At 41.7% G+C, this 15,858-nt stretch overlaps 1 protein-coding gene across 1 annotated transcript; it reads right to left on the bottom strand.

Annotated features, from left to right (window-relative positions):
- Window positions 1–45: 45 nt before the first annotated feature.
- vars1 (valyl-tRNA synthetase 1) lies at window positions 46–15,149 on the bottom strand. Its single transcript, XM_085423327.1, has 29 exons — window positions 15,017–15,149; window positions 14,138–14,496; window positions 13,911–14,054; window positions 13,618–13,819; window positions 13,416–13,531; window positions 12,745–12,820; window positions 11,202–11,302; window positions 10,981–11,108; window positions 10,727–10,891; window positions 10,558–10,639; window positions 10,348–10,467; window positions 7,707–7,815; window positions 7,434–7,613; window positions 7,135–7,259; window positions 6,899–7,002; window positions 6,646–6,804; window positions 6,060–6,150; window positions 5,825–5,930; window positions 5,596–5,666; window positions 5,259–5,384; window positions 5,068–5,172; window positions 4,485–4,632; window positions 3,976–4,103; window positions 3,549–3,704; window positions 3,233–3,457; window positions 2,990–3,101; window positions 797–972; window positions 306–455; window positions 46–222 (listed from the first exon to the last, which is right to left on the bottom strand). Exons 1-29 carry the CDS (start codon window positions 15,147–15,149, stop codon window positions 154–156), a joined length of 3,966 nt encoding a protein of 1,321 aa, XP_085279453.1. The 3' UTR covers window positions 46–153.
- Window positions 15,150–15,858: the final 709 nt, after the last annotated feature.

The raw sequence follows: 15,858 nt of genomic DNA, 5'->3' as shown, positions 1-15,858 counted from the left end.
AGCGAGTTAGATTAATAGATTGCTTCACATCCCTGAAGACCGCTGTCTGGTACAAGAGTTTTATTGAGTATTGTCCATTATTCACTTGGGGGGAAAAAAAGAAAATTAACATGACATGAAAAAAAGCAGATTTTACATAAAGCTAAATAGGAATTAAATCATTTTCCTGAAGTTGTCCATGGCTTCTTTCACCTTCTCAAGCTCAATCTGGCTCTGTCGTAGCTGTGGAGAGAAAGAGGAAGTTTCTTATTTACAAGGAATTCTTACAACCTGAGAATCCTGTCGAGTCAATTTCCTTTTCCCACCTTCTCAGCATCCTGCTCCTGCACCTTCACCGGCACCTTCTCCTTGTAGTCATTCTTCCCCATCTTCTCTCTCAGTTTCTCCATCTGTTTCTCCAAATCCCCTTTCTTCGTCATCAGCTTAGCCACTTCCTTCTCCACATCAATGAGACCCTGTGGGGGGGAAAAGAAGTGAAAATGGGAATCGCAGCTAAAACTTGATCCTGTTATTTTTGCTCTGCAATGGAGAAACTTAAAAAAAAAAAAAAACACTGAACTGCCATTCAGGTGGAGCAAATTTAAAAATGGCATCCCTGATAGTATAAATGCATATCTACTCATATCTATCAGGCTATTCACAGGGGAATTCACCTAATTCAAAACTTGAAAAAAAGAAAACCTACATGTAAAACACTAGTGCATTCATAGTACAGGGGGTCTAAGATACACACACCTGATATAACAGACAGATGGAAGGATACAAACAGAACAGGGCAGATTATACTGGCCCTCACCTTGAGCATAAGGTTGACAGTACATCTGTCAGAAGCGATAGCCACAGCACAGCCTTCTGGGACAGGCTGGTTGGCTGTCAGAGGGATGACGGCCTGAGAATAAGACAAGGTCTGGATCTGCAGACTGTATTTCTGCACCAGGGACACAGTTGCAGAGTCTATGCACTGGAGGTAGCCTAAGAGAGGAAAATACAGATGGTAAAGGTTTCGAGCATCAGAACAGTGCATTCTTGATGAGCTATAACTCTGATTCAGTGCATACACATCCTCTACATACTGGTGTGCAGTTTAATTCATTTTAATGAAGCATATTTTATAATAACAACATATGGTATGTAAATGCTTTAACATATTTTCCAATATCTGTATGCCGAAGTTGAACTATAAAGTAGGAGAGGTTGGAAAATATTATGTAAAGTAGCTGAAAACTGCTTGTTAGACTCTAATCCTTTCTTTTAATAGCAAGTTTACTTCTTTAGAGAATCAGAAACTTTTCTTGGAGACTTCTAAAGTCTTCGTGTGTTTCAGGCCAAACTCTTGTTGCTATAGTCCACTCGATCTGTCACTACAGTTGCTCCCCTCTTTAGATCTTTAAATCATTGCTTGTCATAAAATGCAGCATTACTGCCATCAAATTCAAAACTATAGTGGAATAAAAATAGACTGCTCAAAAAAATAAAATAAGGGAACACTCGATCATCCCAGTATAACATAATATCCCTAAAATTTAAGTGGTATCAATCTGTCCAGTCAGAAATTACAAACCATACAGAATCATGTTCACCTGCTTTGGTGCAAATGAAAGTTGCTGAAGAAGCAACAACAAGACAACCTCTGGAAAGGAAATGGTTTTCACAGGTGACGGCCACAGACCATTGCTCTCGCTCTATCCCTCCTGATTTTACTTGCTGCTGGTTGCATGAGTCACTGTCTACATCCCACTCAGGTTACTCAGTGAGTCCAGCTCCAGGATGGCCACATCCATACAAGAAGATTTACAGTGTCTCTCAGACAGACACCAGGGGACACGAGGAGAGCTGGGCAACTTGGCAGCAGGACCGGTATCTGGTCCATTGTGCAGCGGAGACAGAATGACCTCCAGCAGGTTATTCAAGCGCATGTTTCTAACCAAACAGTCAGAATCAGACTCTACGAGGGTGACAAGTGGGATCTGTGCTCACAGCCAAGCACCATGCAGCTCAACTGGCATCCTCCTAGGAAAACCAGAACTGGCAGGCTCGCCACTGGCATCCCGTTCTCTTCACAGATGATGTTGCAGGCAGAATAACATTTGCCACAGCATCTCCAGACTATTTCATGCTTGTCACGTGCTTAGTATGAACCTGCTTTCATCTGTGAAGAGAGCAGGGCGCCAGTAGTGGACCTGCCAGTTCTGGTGCTCTCTGGCAAACTCCAATCAAGCTGCACGGAGCTGATTCGTGAGCACAAATCAGATCGCCAGATCAGGTGAATGTCGCCAGGTCCTCACATATTTTGTTTCTAACAGTTTGATCTGAAACGAGGATGTAAGTAGCCTGCTGGAGGTCATTCTGTAAGGGCTCTGGCAGTGCTCCTTGTCCCACAGAGAAGAACAGATAGCATAAGAGCCAGCTCTGCTAGTATCCCCAGGTATCACCTCCACACTGTTGAGACTGTGGTGGGGAAAGACAGCAAATCTTGTGATAACATGTATGAATGTACCGACCCGGATGAACAGGACTCAACGGGCTTCAGATACCGACTCGAGCTACCAGCAGTGACAAGGATACTAACAAAAAGCCGAACTACAGGAAACTCAACCAGGAGGGCAAAATTTTCTGTGGTCACCACCCCTCCTCCCAACTTTCTCTGTCTTTGTTGCCTCTCCAGTCCACCTGTTGTCACTTTCATCTGCACCAAACCATTGTGAAGTGAATTCTAAATGGTTTGTGCTTCCTAACTGGACAGATTAATATCCCAGAAGCTTAACTGGGACTGTAAGGTCAAGTGTTCCCTTAATTTTTCTGAGCAGTGTGCAAAAAGATTTCCATGTGAAGCTGGCAGGCTTGTGTGAACATGCTGAATTGAGCTAATTTCCAACTGTAAGTACAGCATTGAACAGACATGCTGGTTAATTTCCACATGAAAATAGATGAAATATGAACTAAAAATTATTTTTAGCATCACTTTTAAAATTTATTTTGTGTGTCTTACAGTCAGCTCTGGTCTTGGTTAGATTGTAGTCAGCCCTAAGCGATCGGATCGTCTTGACAATGGTCATTATGAACTCCATGTCGCGGTCCACCTCCTCACTGTTCCAGCAGAACTACAACAAATCACAGGGAAAAAATGTAATTGCAAAAAACACAAAACAGCACTCTCCACAAAAAAACTTTTTAAGGCTATTTGAGCATCAGTAAGATTCAGCACAAGCTGCCCCCCCCTTCTTTTTCTCACCTCTTCGGTGGTGGGATATGATGTGACGCAGATGCTGGGAGGATCGCTCTGAGGTTTTCTTCGTGGTAACCTCTGATAGAGCTCCTCAGTGACGAAGGGCATCAAGGGAGACAGCAGGCGTAGACCAACCTCTAGACAGGTGTAAAGGGTCTGTCTGCACACCAGGGCTTGTCTCTGGCTCGTGCTGTCTTCCTCTGCTTTACTGAATACTGGTTTCACACTTTCCTGGAAAACAAGAAGAGAAAAAGGAAAAGATAAGGAGGAAGTGGAACTTTCATGAGACTCTGGGCTGCTCAGTCGCCTACAAGATCCTTACCAGGTAGATGTCACAGAGCTCGTACAGCCAGAAGTTGTAGATGGCGGTGGTGATGGTTGGGAAGTCGTAGGCCTTGAAGCCGGCGTCACAGAGTGTAACAGCGGCGCTCAGCCTGGACAGAATCCACCTGTCAGATACGCTCTCCTCTCCAGATAACTGAGAGGATCGACAGAAGTGTAAAAAAGAAAAAAAAAGAGAGATCTTTAGATTCAGGCAACACAACCCCGCACCAGGTATGTCCCAAATGTCAATGTGTGCCAATCTACGAATACAAATCATGGCAAACTAAGCCTCCAAACAAACACTGTTTTGTTTTGAAACAGAGATTTGGTCAAAATGTGTTACGCATCTAACTCGAGGAATATCAATAAGCATGGAACAGACTTTGTTTATGTTCTGTATCCTTCATCTGTTCCCTTGGTCTCACCTGGACTTTCTCTGATGGTACAAAGTTGTCTCCTAGAGTCTTCATGGCAAACTTCACAGCATTCCACAGTTTGTTGCAGAAGTGACGGTAGCCCAGGATGCGGTTGACATCCAGGTTGATATCCCTACCTGCGAGATTCAGAAATGAAGATTTCAGTAAATACCAAAGAACGACTCCAGTGGAAATCAAGCTGTATACTTGTTATACTTGTTAAAATGTGGTTTTCTATCTGCTAGAAGAATTATCATGAGTGAAAATGGCATTAGTGGCCATAGCTGTGGGTACTATAGCATTGGTCTGATGAAAGAAAAGGTGCAGATCTACACCAAAGTCATTTTCAGGCATAAAGGGATTCATTTACCTGAAACACTCATGAATGTCTACTTCTGATTGACAGAGATAAGCTTTATGGTTTGTAATTAATGTATATTAGTGAATTTCAAACACTGGTCATTAAAAGGAATCTAAGAAGGAAAACAGGACAAACAAGGAAGACGTAAAAAGTTCACCTTGGCTGGTGTAAGCACACAGAGCAAACCGGAGAGCATCTGTGCCACACTCTGGGATGCCATTTGGGTAGTCTGACTTCTGGCCCTGCTGCGCTCTCTCCACCTCCACAGGATCCAAGTTGCTGTCCATCAGCTGGGCATGAAGACCCTAGAGGATGGAGAGTAAGAGGACGAGGGAGGTTTTCAACAATTTTCTCTTTTCATCTTCAGAATACGAGACCTCCTTCGACTGCCTGATGTTTAAACTGGCCAGGGAGGAAAGGACCTTCAGAGGGAAAACATTCAGGGTTAAGCTTAGTTTACAAGTCCTTCAGTGCCCTCTAGAGGACAGGTCCGTTTCATCTGACTGAACAATTTCCCCGCAGCTGGTGAAGAGATTGATGGACTCAATAAAAGCTTGTTGGAAGCAGAAAGAGGTGCTTAATAAAGTTTATATAAGAGTAAGGGCCTCAAGGGACCCATAAGAGCATGGTGACTATGTAAAAGACAACCCAAACAGATGGGAGAAAAGAGTATGTATATTTATGTTTGCCTAAGTGTTTGTGTGTATCTGAGCGTGGATTAAAGGCTGATTAGGCTTTACCTCCAGGGAGATCCCTGTAATGACGTCTAGAGGGTCGATAACGTTGCCCAGAGACTTGCTCATCTTCCTTCCGTGAGCATCACGTACCACTGCATGCAGATAAACCTGAAAAATGAAACGAAAACATCAGTGAGTCATGTACTACAAATATCACATCCTGCTGTGTCAGTGTCGTGGGTGATTGGTCTCACCTCTTTGAAGGGCAGCTTGCCTGTCAGTTTGAGACCCATCATCACCATGCGGGCAACCCAGAAGAACAGGATGTCATGGCCCGTCTCCAACAAGGTGCCGGGGTAAAACACCTGCAGGTCCTCATTCTAGAACCAACGACAACAAACACATTGGGAAAAACACCGAATGATTAATATTTTAGGAGGGTTTTTTCTTTTATACTATGAAACCAGAAATCAGGTATTAAACATTTCCATGTTTCTCTTTTCTATTCTGCTTAAGGTATTCTTTCAGTCAACTGAAACAATGTGCCGTCTGTGTCAGCAGAAAGAAAGTCATTTAACCTCAGTGTTTTACCTCATTAGGCCAGCCGAAGATAGAAAAGGGGAAAATGCCAGACGAGAACCAAGTGTCCAGAACGTCCTCGTCTGAAACGCAGGAGCAAAAGTTATCTAATCTGCATGAATATGGAGTAGAATTAATTAAATTAGGCAAATGTGTGTGTTGGCGCATTATGAAGTTATTAGATAACTTTACAATAATTGTGCTACGGAAAAGTGCCAAATTAAAAACAGCTAAATCTCACCCTGTCTGAGGGTAATTTTGTCTGCAGACACATTAAAGCGTTTCGCCGCCTTCTCCCTGGCCTCTTCCTCTGATCTCCCACTCACCCAGTAATGACCGTCCATGTCCTGCAGGCAAAAGAACAGAAGAAGAAATAAATCAGAGAAACAGACAATGACATGCACGATACGGATGCAGCTTTTATCTGTCATCTGAAGTCCTCCAGACCTTGACAACAAAAAGAGAAGTCATCTTACCTCTCCTGGTTTCACAGACGGATCGTTGACAGTGATGAAGTAAGCAGGAATACGGTGACCCCACCACAGCTGCCGAGAGATACACCAATCCCTGAAAAAGAAGACAGAGAGACGGATGTGAAAATGAACTCTGTGCACACTTTCTGATAATCATCTCCTTTCTAGACCTGAACCAATTTGTTCACTAATAGGTGAGGTGATGGCAGAAAATTAACTGGCATCAATTTTAATAATTGATAATGTAATATATTCTTTTTTTAATTAAACTTTCTCCGGTTCTGGCTCATCACTTTCTATTAACTGATTTCCTTTTTTCCTGTGTGATGAGAAATCAAATATCTTTGAGCTTAAACAAGCTTGTTTCTGAGAAAATTTCATCTGTTTTAAATAATATATTAATCAAATAGCCAAGGAAATATTCTGCCAATTAACTGATAACAAAAAGGTGTCAATTTCCTACACTGAAATTGACACCTTTTCTCAAGATTTCTGTTTAAATGCCTAAAACTGCAGAAACCAAAAGTGTCAAAATGCTTAAACTAAAAGCTTAAAACTAAAAAATAAACAATCAGGAAGCAGTATTTACTTAATGTTGTCCAGCCAGTTGAACCATGTTTTGAGATGGTGGTCAGGGATGATTTTGAGCCTGCCTTCTCTGACAGCATCAGCAGCCTCCTTGCCCATATCTCTGCAGTCCACATACCACTGGGGTTTCAGCAGCGGCTCCACAATGTCCTTGGAACGGCTGATAGGGAACACGCACAATGGGGCTTAAAGGAATACAGATAAAGGAAGCTCAAACAAAAACAACCCATGTCCAGCTTGTGCACAAATTTTACCTGCAAACTGGGACAACCATAGGGTTGTCTTTGATCTCTTTAAACTGGCCTCTGTCTTTGAGAGCCTGAAGCACTGCTTTCCTGGCCTCAAAACGCTTCATGCCCTGGGGAGGGAAGGACGAGTTAAAAATAAAAAATTCTGAAAAATAAGATAGCCTCATGAAGCAAACTATGAGAAAGCGTGACTTTAGTGTCACACACTGCAGGGGGGGAAGGACGATAATGAGACACTATACCAAGAAGGGAGGAGGCACGTTAATGAGCAGGCCATTTTCATCCAAGATGTTGATGAAGGCCAGATTGTGTCTCTCTCCAACCTCGTAGTCATTATGGTCATGAGCCGGGGTGATTTTGACAGCGCCTGAACAGAAAATGGTGCAGAGAGACAGGCCAAGCAGAGAACAAGGGAAAAAAGAAAAAAAAGAACAATTGTAATGAGGCAAGTGGCTGGGCTTAACGACTTGTTATGATTACTTATTCTCGGCACACTGTAGACCTGCAGCTATGACATCTTTTTTCTGTACCCCAGGCCTACCTGTTCCAAAGCTCATGTCCACAAAGTCATCAAAGACTATGGGCATCTTGCGGTCACAGAAAGGATGAAGAACCATTTTTCCTTTCAGATGCTGATATCTGGCGTCGGCAGGGTGAACGGCTACTGCGGTGTCTCCAAGCATAGTCTCAATACGAGTCGTGGCCACGATCACCTCCTCATCTGAAGGACAAAGAAAGAACAAGGAGACCTGTATCGTAACAGCAGCACAAAGTGTCTTTGTTAACATTTTTTGCTTTCCATAAATTTACATACCAGATCCATCCACCTTGTAGGCAAAAGACACCAAGACCCCAAACTCGATTTTCTCCTTGTAACCAGGCACAGGCAAAAGAGTCCTGCCAGCGAGCTCCTTTTTATCCACCTGAAAGCCGAAAAATACATTTAATCAAGAGGGCACACAATGCCTGGCACTGCCAAAATGGCTCTGTTACCATTACAGCCTAATAACAGGGTTATCAGTGGAGCCTTTTTCAGGGTATTTATTCTGTTCATGCAGTCACACATTTATACAAAAAAGCCTAATAAAATAAGCAAGAGCCCTTAAATGCAAAAGTGTTTCATTTTGTATTCACACGAGCAGGAACTTGCATGAATTACCACATTACACAAAGTAAAGATACAATATCTCATATCTATAAGTAGTACAAAGAATCGAAGAGTCTTTTTTCAATACTTCATATTTCAGACATAATTCTGTAGGTAATCTAAAGGTTTGTGCTGATATCCAGTCCTAGTAATCAGTGGGTGATATTACCTAATGTAACATTGCTTCATCAGTCTGTTAAAAGAATGCAACTCTATCATCGAGATGTGATTCGGTTTTATGCTAATGTTCCTCACGGCTTCATTAAGACATTCTCACATCATTATGAGAGCGAGCTGCAGTGCTCACGCCACATTTACCATATTTGGAAAGCACATCTAATGCCATGAAATGCACGAGCTCAGGGATATCATACCATAACACTTGTACTGTATTATGATGGTTAATTTGATCATTAAGAGACGCCACATCCAATATCTGGCTATGGAATAAACATCCATACACTCAAACTAATATTAAACTGTAGCTTAGAAATGGAGCAACAGTAACAAACTTCATCTCCTGTTAATACTGTTCATTGACTTTACTAATCAGGACTTCAGATGGATGAACTTTTATCTCTTTCCCCCATGACGACAACATTTGACAACCTTCCTAGTACCCTTAACAATTAGTCTGACACCTCATATATCAATAAAGATGTAGTTTGGCAACCGAGTAGCTGCATAGGTGGAGACCATCCTCACTATCTTCTGATGCAGAGCCAGTCATTTTGTTCTATAAGCAGGCGTGAAATATCACAGAACCTGCTCAGCTCAGGAAAGAGCTTCAAAGGTTACAAGGTAGTAGTAGCAGCCAATAAATGTGAAATGAGTGAGGGCGGGTCTGTGTACACCTGCATGTAAAGGCATGCTGATGGTGTCTTTGGGCTCTGTGTGATGTATCTGGACCTTGACATATATCATATAGTTTCATAAAGGAGCAGCTTTGAAGTTTCCTCTTTGTCACAGCCACAGATCGCCGGACTCACTCTTATGTGCGGTTACTAATTTGTTCTGACAAGTCAGTGCAGACCCCTGTTACTGTTCACCAGCCTGTATTCTTCTGCTTCATCCACAACAGAGTAATTCACGACAGCCATTTCAAAAACTGGGCAGTCTGCTTTGTGCCTCCTCCTTGTTTGTTAGGGTTGCGTGTTGCCTGGTGTGAAAGATTAACTGCACCTAGAAGGGCTTTCATGTTCCTGACTGTTATTTTTTTGTTCTGTAACCTTTTTTTGTCTGAGTCCAAGTTGAAAAACGTCCAGGAGAGCATCTTGCTTGCAGGCCTATTTTATTTTTTTGCAAAACAGTAAAACCTTTAACCCATACTCGATAACTTTGTTAACTCTCACTAAACCTCTTTCCGCCTGGTTAGTTATTATTGATCACCCTATTAAGTTGGGGTGGTATCATTTGTTTGGCATAAGTTTGATTTGAGCAGAGTGCACTAGACTTGGTACATTTTTTTCCTCAGGGTAACTGTTCATGGGGGAGTTCACAATATAATCATGTTTCAATGAGCTTAGCAAATCCACAAGATGCATGTGAGACAGCTCCATTTATATTCTTTATATACTTGTCTGTGAATGTCCATCCTAGTATGAGTACCACTGCAGATAGAGGTGGGACACGCCAGACACCCCCCAATGCAACATCACAATACTTAACTCACAATAGGATATTAGTGTGACTTCCAACATTTATCGATATGTTGAAGGTTAAAGTAATATATATTGCAATTTATGACCCTTTTTTCAACTGTAAATTGCAGTCAGTCCAAGTCAGACTGCAACTGTTTACACAAAGCTCGCCTCCTATCAGACACCTGTGCAATTAGCTTGCGATCAAATATGGTTGTGCAACACCCTCAACCTCTTGGCAACCATTTAGTCATCACAAGTTGAAATCTGCCAGAATGTGAAATAATTCAATTTAACCTCCAGGTAGCCACCAATTTATTTGTAGATGTGTCACGTTTTTATTTGTGTGACTGAGCTTTTAGCTTGTCTTGAATTAGGAGGTAGTTTTGTCAGTTTACGGATGGTTTTTTTTTTTGGTTCAGCCGATTTAATCTAAGTTTTCTCGGCTAACATTACCTCAGGGTGTGGTGCACCCTGAGCACTGCTGTTCTTATCATTCCAAAAGTATTTTAAATATTTCATTAAACATCAATATTTGTTGTCCCTGTATTGATCCAATGTTGCCATGGAAAATATCTCAGTGTATCAATATCCCCCCACTTTCAGTTGTCTTGTGGTGAAAAAAGGTCCCGAAAATGAGACATACTGCTTAACGCAGAGTGACTTGCCTCTATGTCAGAGATGGCAGAGTTCAGTGTACAGGACCAGTTGACCAGCCTCTTGCTCCTGTAGATCACTCCCTCATCGTGCATGCGGATAAAGGCCTCTTGGACTGCATAGGAAAGTTTCTAGAGGAGCCCAGGTAAACAGAAAAATTTTATTTTTAACTATTATTGAACACAAAATTTCCCACACATCAAAGATTTTAGAAACCTTACAGGATCCATAGTGAAGCAAGCTCTGTCCCAGTCCAGGGAAGAGCCCAGTTTCTTCAGCTGATGGTAGATCCGGTCTCCCTTCCTACAAGGGATAAAAAGAAATATTGTGGTGTTTTTCCAATTTAAGATTGTTTAAATCTTCGCTTTTCCTGCTACTTCTTTTACTTACTCATTCTTCCATTTCCAGACTTCCCGGATAAAGTTTTCCCTGCCCAAGTCATGACGGCTCATGCCCTTCTCTCTCATCAGCTTTTTCTCCACCACCACCTGGGTCGCAATGCCAGCGTGGTCACAGCCCGGGTTCCACAGGGTGGTCTCACCTCGCATCCTGTGCCTGCACAGACCGGATGGGAGATTAGCTCAAACATATTAGCAGAGAGAAATTTCATCAGTTAACAAAAGAATTATAGTTTATTAAATTACCATCTGGTCAGACAGTCTTGGATGGCGTTGGTGAGGGCGTGACCCAGGTGAAGTGATCCTGTCACATTAGGTGGAGGGATGCACATCATGAAGATGCCCTTAGCATTTTCCTCACTAATACTCTTCCTCTACAGAATATAGTGACAGACAGGTTATTTGAAGCTAAAATTATCAATTAAAAATCTAATTCAGGACCATTTTTATAATATCTGAGGACTTACCCCATACTCGGGCTTGAAGAAACCCTGCTTCTCCCACCACGGATACCAGGCAGCCTCCACATACTGAGGACTGTAGGAGTCAGGAAGTGGACTAACAACATCTGGCAGCAAAGGTGAGGAAAAAGTTCAGTAAAGCATCTAAAGCTCACTCAAGTGAAATGCTGAAAAAACTACTAATATCACAGCCTGAAAAGAAGGTGCACTTTTTTAAAACACGTCATCACTCAGTGAAATAATAAACCTCTAATGAATAAAAAAACCCTGCAAAACCCAGAAGGACTAAACGTAAAGGTCAACAAAGCACAATAATACACACATAATATACGATGAGAAGTATGAAGACACTTGGATGTTAAGCTTTCTAGCATACATACGAATATCAAATCCTGAAGCCTAGAATCTGTTCCCCTAAATCTAAAGAATACTGTGGTTGTCTAACCTATGTGTCTTTTATTTTACACAGCACCTAGTTGGTGAAATGTCCACATTTATCTAAAAACTAAAAACTGTGGCGTGACCACAGGCCTGAGCTACAAAGCAGGATTTGGTGCTTACTGAGGCAACTTTATTGTTAAACCTGGATTTTCTGGGTAATGACAGTGGTTAACTTGTGATGGGATGGCGCATCACCATGGTAACTTCTGCTGCAGATCCATCTTGTTATAAAGGAAGTTAAGTTCAATAGAGGGGGTCAACTGGTACAAAACTACCACCCACTGATCAATCAATTCTCCGGAATATAGTGGTACCATTAACGTGGACCTCGTGCCCAGACAGCAGGAGGGTCTATTTTATCCAGCTTTACTTCCTGCCTTTAAAAAGCCTTTACTGACATAGTGCAGACACACACACACACACACACACACCTCTATAAACTAACTTGATTGACAGTGGGGAGTTTTAAATACTAGGCCACAGCTTAAATCATTTAATGTGCTTTTGGTATCAGACACGTCACACTTGTAATGCTTTTAGCCCACACTGTTTGAACTTTGCATATTTTTCAGATATTACAGTCTTTGTTGTTTTGCTGCCAACAGACCTGTCAGTGTTGTTTCCCCTTTCCTGCCCTACTCTCCTACTTTGCTCGTCAATTCCCTCTTTATCAGGTCCAGTCATTAATGACTGTTCTGCCTCTAACTAAAGGGCCTTGTTCTACCAGACCAAGCAGCTCTCCAGCATCTTCAGATCTCCACTTCCTTCTTTCTTTTTCTTTTAAGATGGAAGTACTGGTAGACTGTCTTTTGCAGTTTTATTTGTTGGTTTACTTTTTTACCTCATTAGTTTAGGGAGAGAAGCTCTTGGTCCTACAGCCCACTGACCCTAATTTGTTCCACTTTTTTTTGCCCGGCCATTTCCTCTGTTTTATTTTCTGTTTAAATTAAACAGCTTGAAACTTAGGTGTGGCATCCGCTTTACAGGTTGTGGTCACTAAGATAAGGTAACTTCAAAGTGCAAGCTTCAGGGAAGCTTGCCTGGAACACTAAGTTACGTGGAATGTGCTTACAGTACACAAATCAACTCAAGCATAGTGAACACTCACCTTTTTTTTCTCCAGCAGGGGTGGTGATGTTATATGTAATCACTCCCAATTCCTTCTTCTCAGGTTTGGCCTTTTTCTGAGAAAAAAAAAGCAGAAGAAAAAAAAAACCATGAGAGACTTTGAAATAGTAATGTCTTCAGTGACTGAGTTACTATCAACTACAAATCAGATGGCTAGCTCAGAGTCACCCTTTCGAATTTTCATTTTCAAATTTTTGTGTTCTGTACATTCTGTTTTTCTTACAGGTGAGGCAGTTAGCGATAAATTGTACTCTGTCCTTTTATGACGTCTTCCCCTATCACCCTCCTCCCCCTTTTCCCCCATATCCTGCCTTAGACATTGTCATACTGTACACCACATACAATGTAATAACTGAAATGGCATGAACAGAAATGAAGAAATAAACAGATAAGCTCTGAACAAGAGCAGTCTATGGAGAATTTATACAGCTGATCACAGTGCATTGAGATCATAATTTTGACAGAACACAGCAGGACTAAAAATAGAAAAACAAGAAAGTGCTTGTATGAATTTAATATGTTATATAAATCACTTTCACTTTCAAGTAGAGTAGAAAAGCACTACATAAGAACAGATGATTTACCATGGATATTTGCGATTTTCAAAACTTCACAAATGAATTTCTCTTTGTACATGTTGCGTATTTATACCTCAGATGGCGGCTGTGTCTTTTTCTTTGCTTCCATTTCTTTCTTCTGTTGGAATTTTTCAAGCTTTTCTCTCTTCTTTGCTTCTTTCTTCAGCTGGGCCTCCGTCTTCGGTGGGCCTGAGAGAGGAAACATCACAATGGCATGAGATACTGTACATTACATTCTGCTAATACTTATCAAGTGATTCGTTGAAGTTCCTAACCGTTTGCTGGAGCGCCGGGAGAGTCAGCAGCAGGACTGCCATTAACAGCATTTGTAGCAGCATTTGTTTTTGGTGTGACTGGGACCATCTTTTCACAAAGAACGATCTCCCCCAGTACCTTCAGGAACTGTGGCTGATTAATGCAGGTCGTGAACCATCTGGTAACATTCGTTACAGCCTTCCTGTCTGATGGCTCCAATGCCTGAGTATTCATAAAAGCATAATAAAGCTCGTCTGTTCAGAAGCTATGCAGAAAAACCTGTTAGACAGAAAGTGTAGCGCAGCACACATACATATTTGAAGGGGAGTAAAACCGCTGTAGCTACAGCCATATCAGCCAGGGTAATGCTCTCTCCCACCAGGTAGGTTCTTGGTGCCAAAGCCTGATCGAGAACCTTAAGAACACGCATCAGCTCTGCACGGGAAGTCTGCTGGAGCTGAGAATGCACAAAGAGTAGGAGAATACATTTTTACATGAACAAATCAGACACACGTTCAGGTCCAAGAAAGCTTTAAATACCTTCTTATCCACTGCTGTCACCCCCATCAGAGGGAAGACCACAGCACACGACACTGGGGTGAGCTCATTGTCTGCAAAGCTGAGCCACTGCCACACCTGGCTCTGCTGCTTAGCATCCAGACCAGCCCTCTTTCCCTGAAAGGCTAAGTACCATGACACAGCAGTGGCCCCGCTCACTAGAGAGTCACCATCCCCAGCAGCGGCCAGCACCAGGGCTGGTCTGGAGCGGGCGTTCAGAGATGCAGGAGGGTCCTCTGTGATGATCTGCGGCCGGGAGGACGGTCCATATTCTGCAGCTAAGAGAGCCAGAAGGCTCCTGAAGTCATCAGGGTGAGGAGACACGTAGAGAGTGGTCATCTCTGGTGAAGACACATTCAGGTTGCATGAAGTAAGAGAGAAACATTCATTTTGTTGCTGTAATTGAGCATTTCCTTATCAGACTGGATGGGTGTGTTTGCTGGCAGAAACACTGCTATGCCAAACTTTATGCCACTCAAGGGGCATGTCCAGAAGGTGGGTTAAGTTTTTTTTTTTTTTAAAGCAAACTGTTTTAAACATATTTAATAAAATCAGCTTTAAGCATGTCACAGTGGGTATCAGATTAGCTTTAAAAAGGATAGGTATGCTAGCCCGTTAGCTCTTTGTTTCACTTTCTGCAGCTCTGAGCCGTGGCACCTGTCAGACTGATGAAAACTCATGCAAGCAGGCTAGTTAGCTTAAGCCAACGAGTCAAACTGAAAGAAGTTTTTCTTCAGCAGCTCCAGCGTGAACTTTAATAAACCTTTATTCAAGCTGCCACAACTTTAAATTCACCAGAAAGTAAGCGTCTAAGAAACCTGAGGCTTGCTATTAAAATGTTTTAAAGCGAGTCCTGCGTACCTTTGAATGAAACAGACAGAGACGTCAGCTCAGTTAGCACACACACACAGCCACATGAATGCCCGTCTGATGCAATGAAACTGCAACGAGTTCCGGGTTTCAGCCGTCGCTTCCGGCACAAAACGGAAGCCATGTTATCTACAACCCATTGACGAGAACAGATCAGCAACAACTACCACTGAGGGTATTTTAATCAGCGATCGGTGATTAGATTAGATTGCATTAGATTAGCAACGCCACTGTGTAAAGCTATTAAATTAAAAATTATAGAACCTGCATTTAAAAAGTCTTGTTAAAGCTGTTAAAACTGCTAATAAAAGCAATTTAAAAGCAGTTTAATAAAAAGTTAAAGTATGATGACGATGATAGTGATTATTATTATTAGTAGTAGTTGTAGTACATAACTATTACATCAAATCAGCTAATAGTAAGAAAATGATAATTAGCAAGTATTTATTAAAAAAAAAGAAATTACAATCAGTTGACTGAATTTAATTACACACACACATATATTCAAATTTAAATACAATGACACACATAATGACTCTTACACTTTACCTTCCACCTTTAGCCCCTGGTACTCTATTGTTTCGCGCTCCTTCCTCCAGATGTTGCTATTTGGACTGTTATACTCAATCACTACAATGTCTGTTGATATATATATTACACCAAAACAATATATTTGCATTCAAATAGGCATAACAAATGTTTTATATCTCATGTGCCCTCGATAATAAAAATTTGTCTGTGGTAGAGAGTCATCTTGCAGGTTAGGTTATATATTAGCTTTGCTTTCATCGTCATTTAGTATAAATAACGCAGTATAATAAATATAGTATAAT

This window comes from Rhamphochromis longiceps, linkage group LG11, assembly GCF_057381845.1.
Source record: "Rhamphochromis longiceps isolate RC_006_pf linkage group LG11, R_longiceps_female_GT1.1, whole genome shotgun sequence".
Lineage (NCBI taxonomy): Eukaryota > Metazoa > Chordata > Actinopteri > Cichliformes > Cichlidae > Rhamphochromis > Rhamphochromis longiceps.
This window is presented reverse-complemented; position numbering and strand designations above follow the sequence as displayed.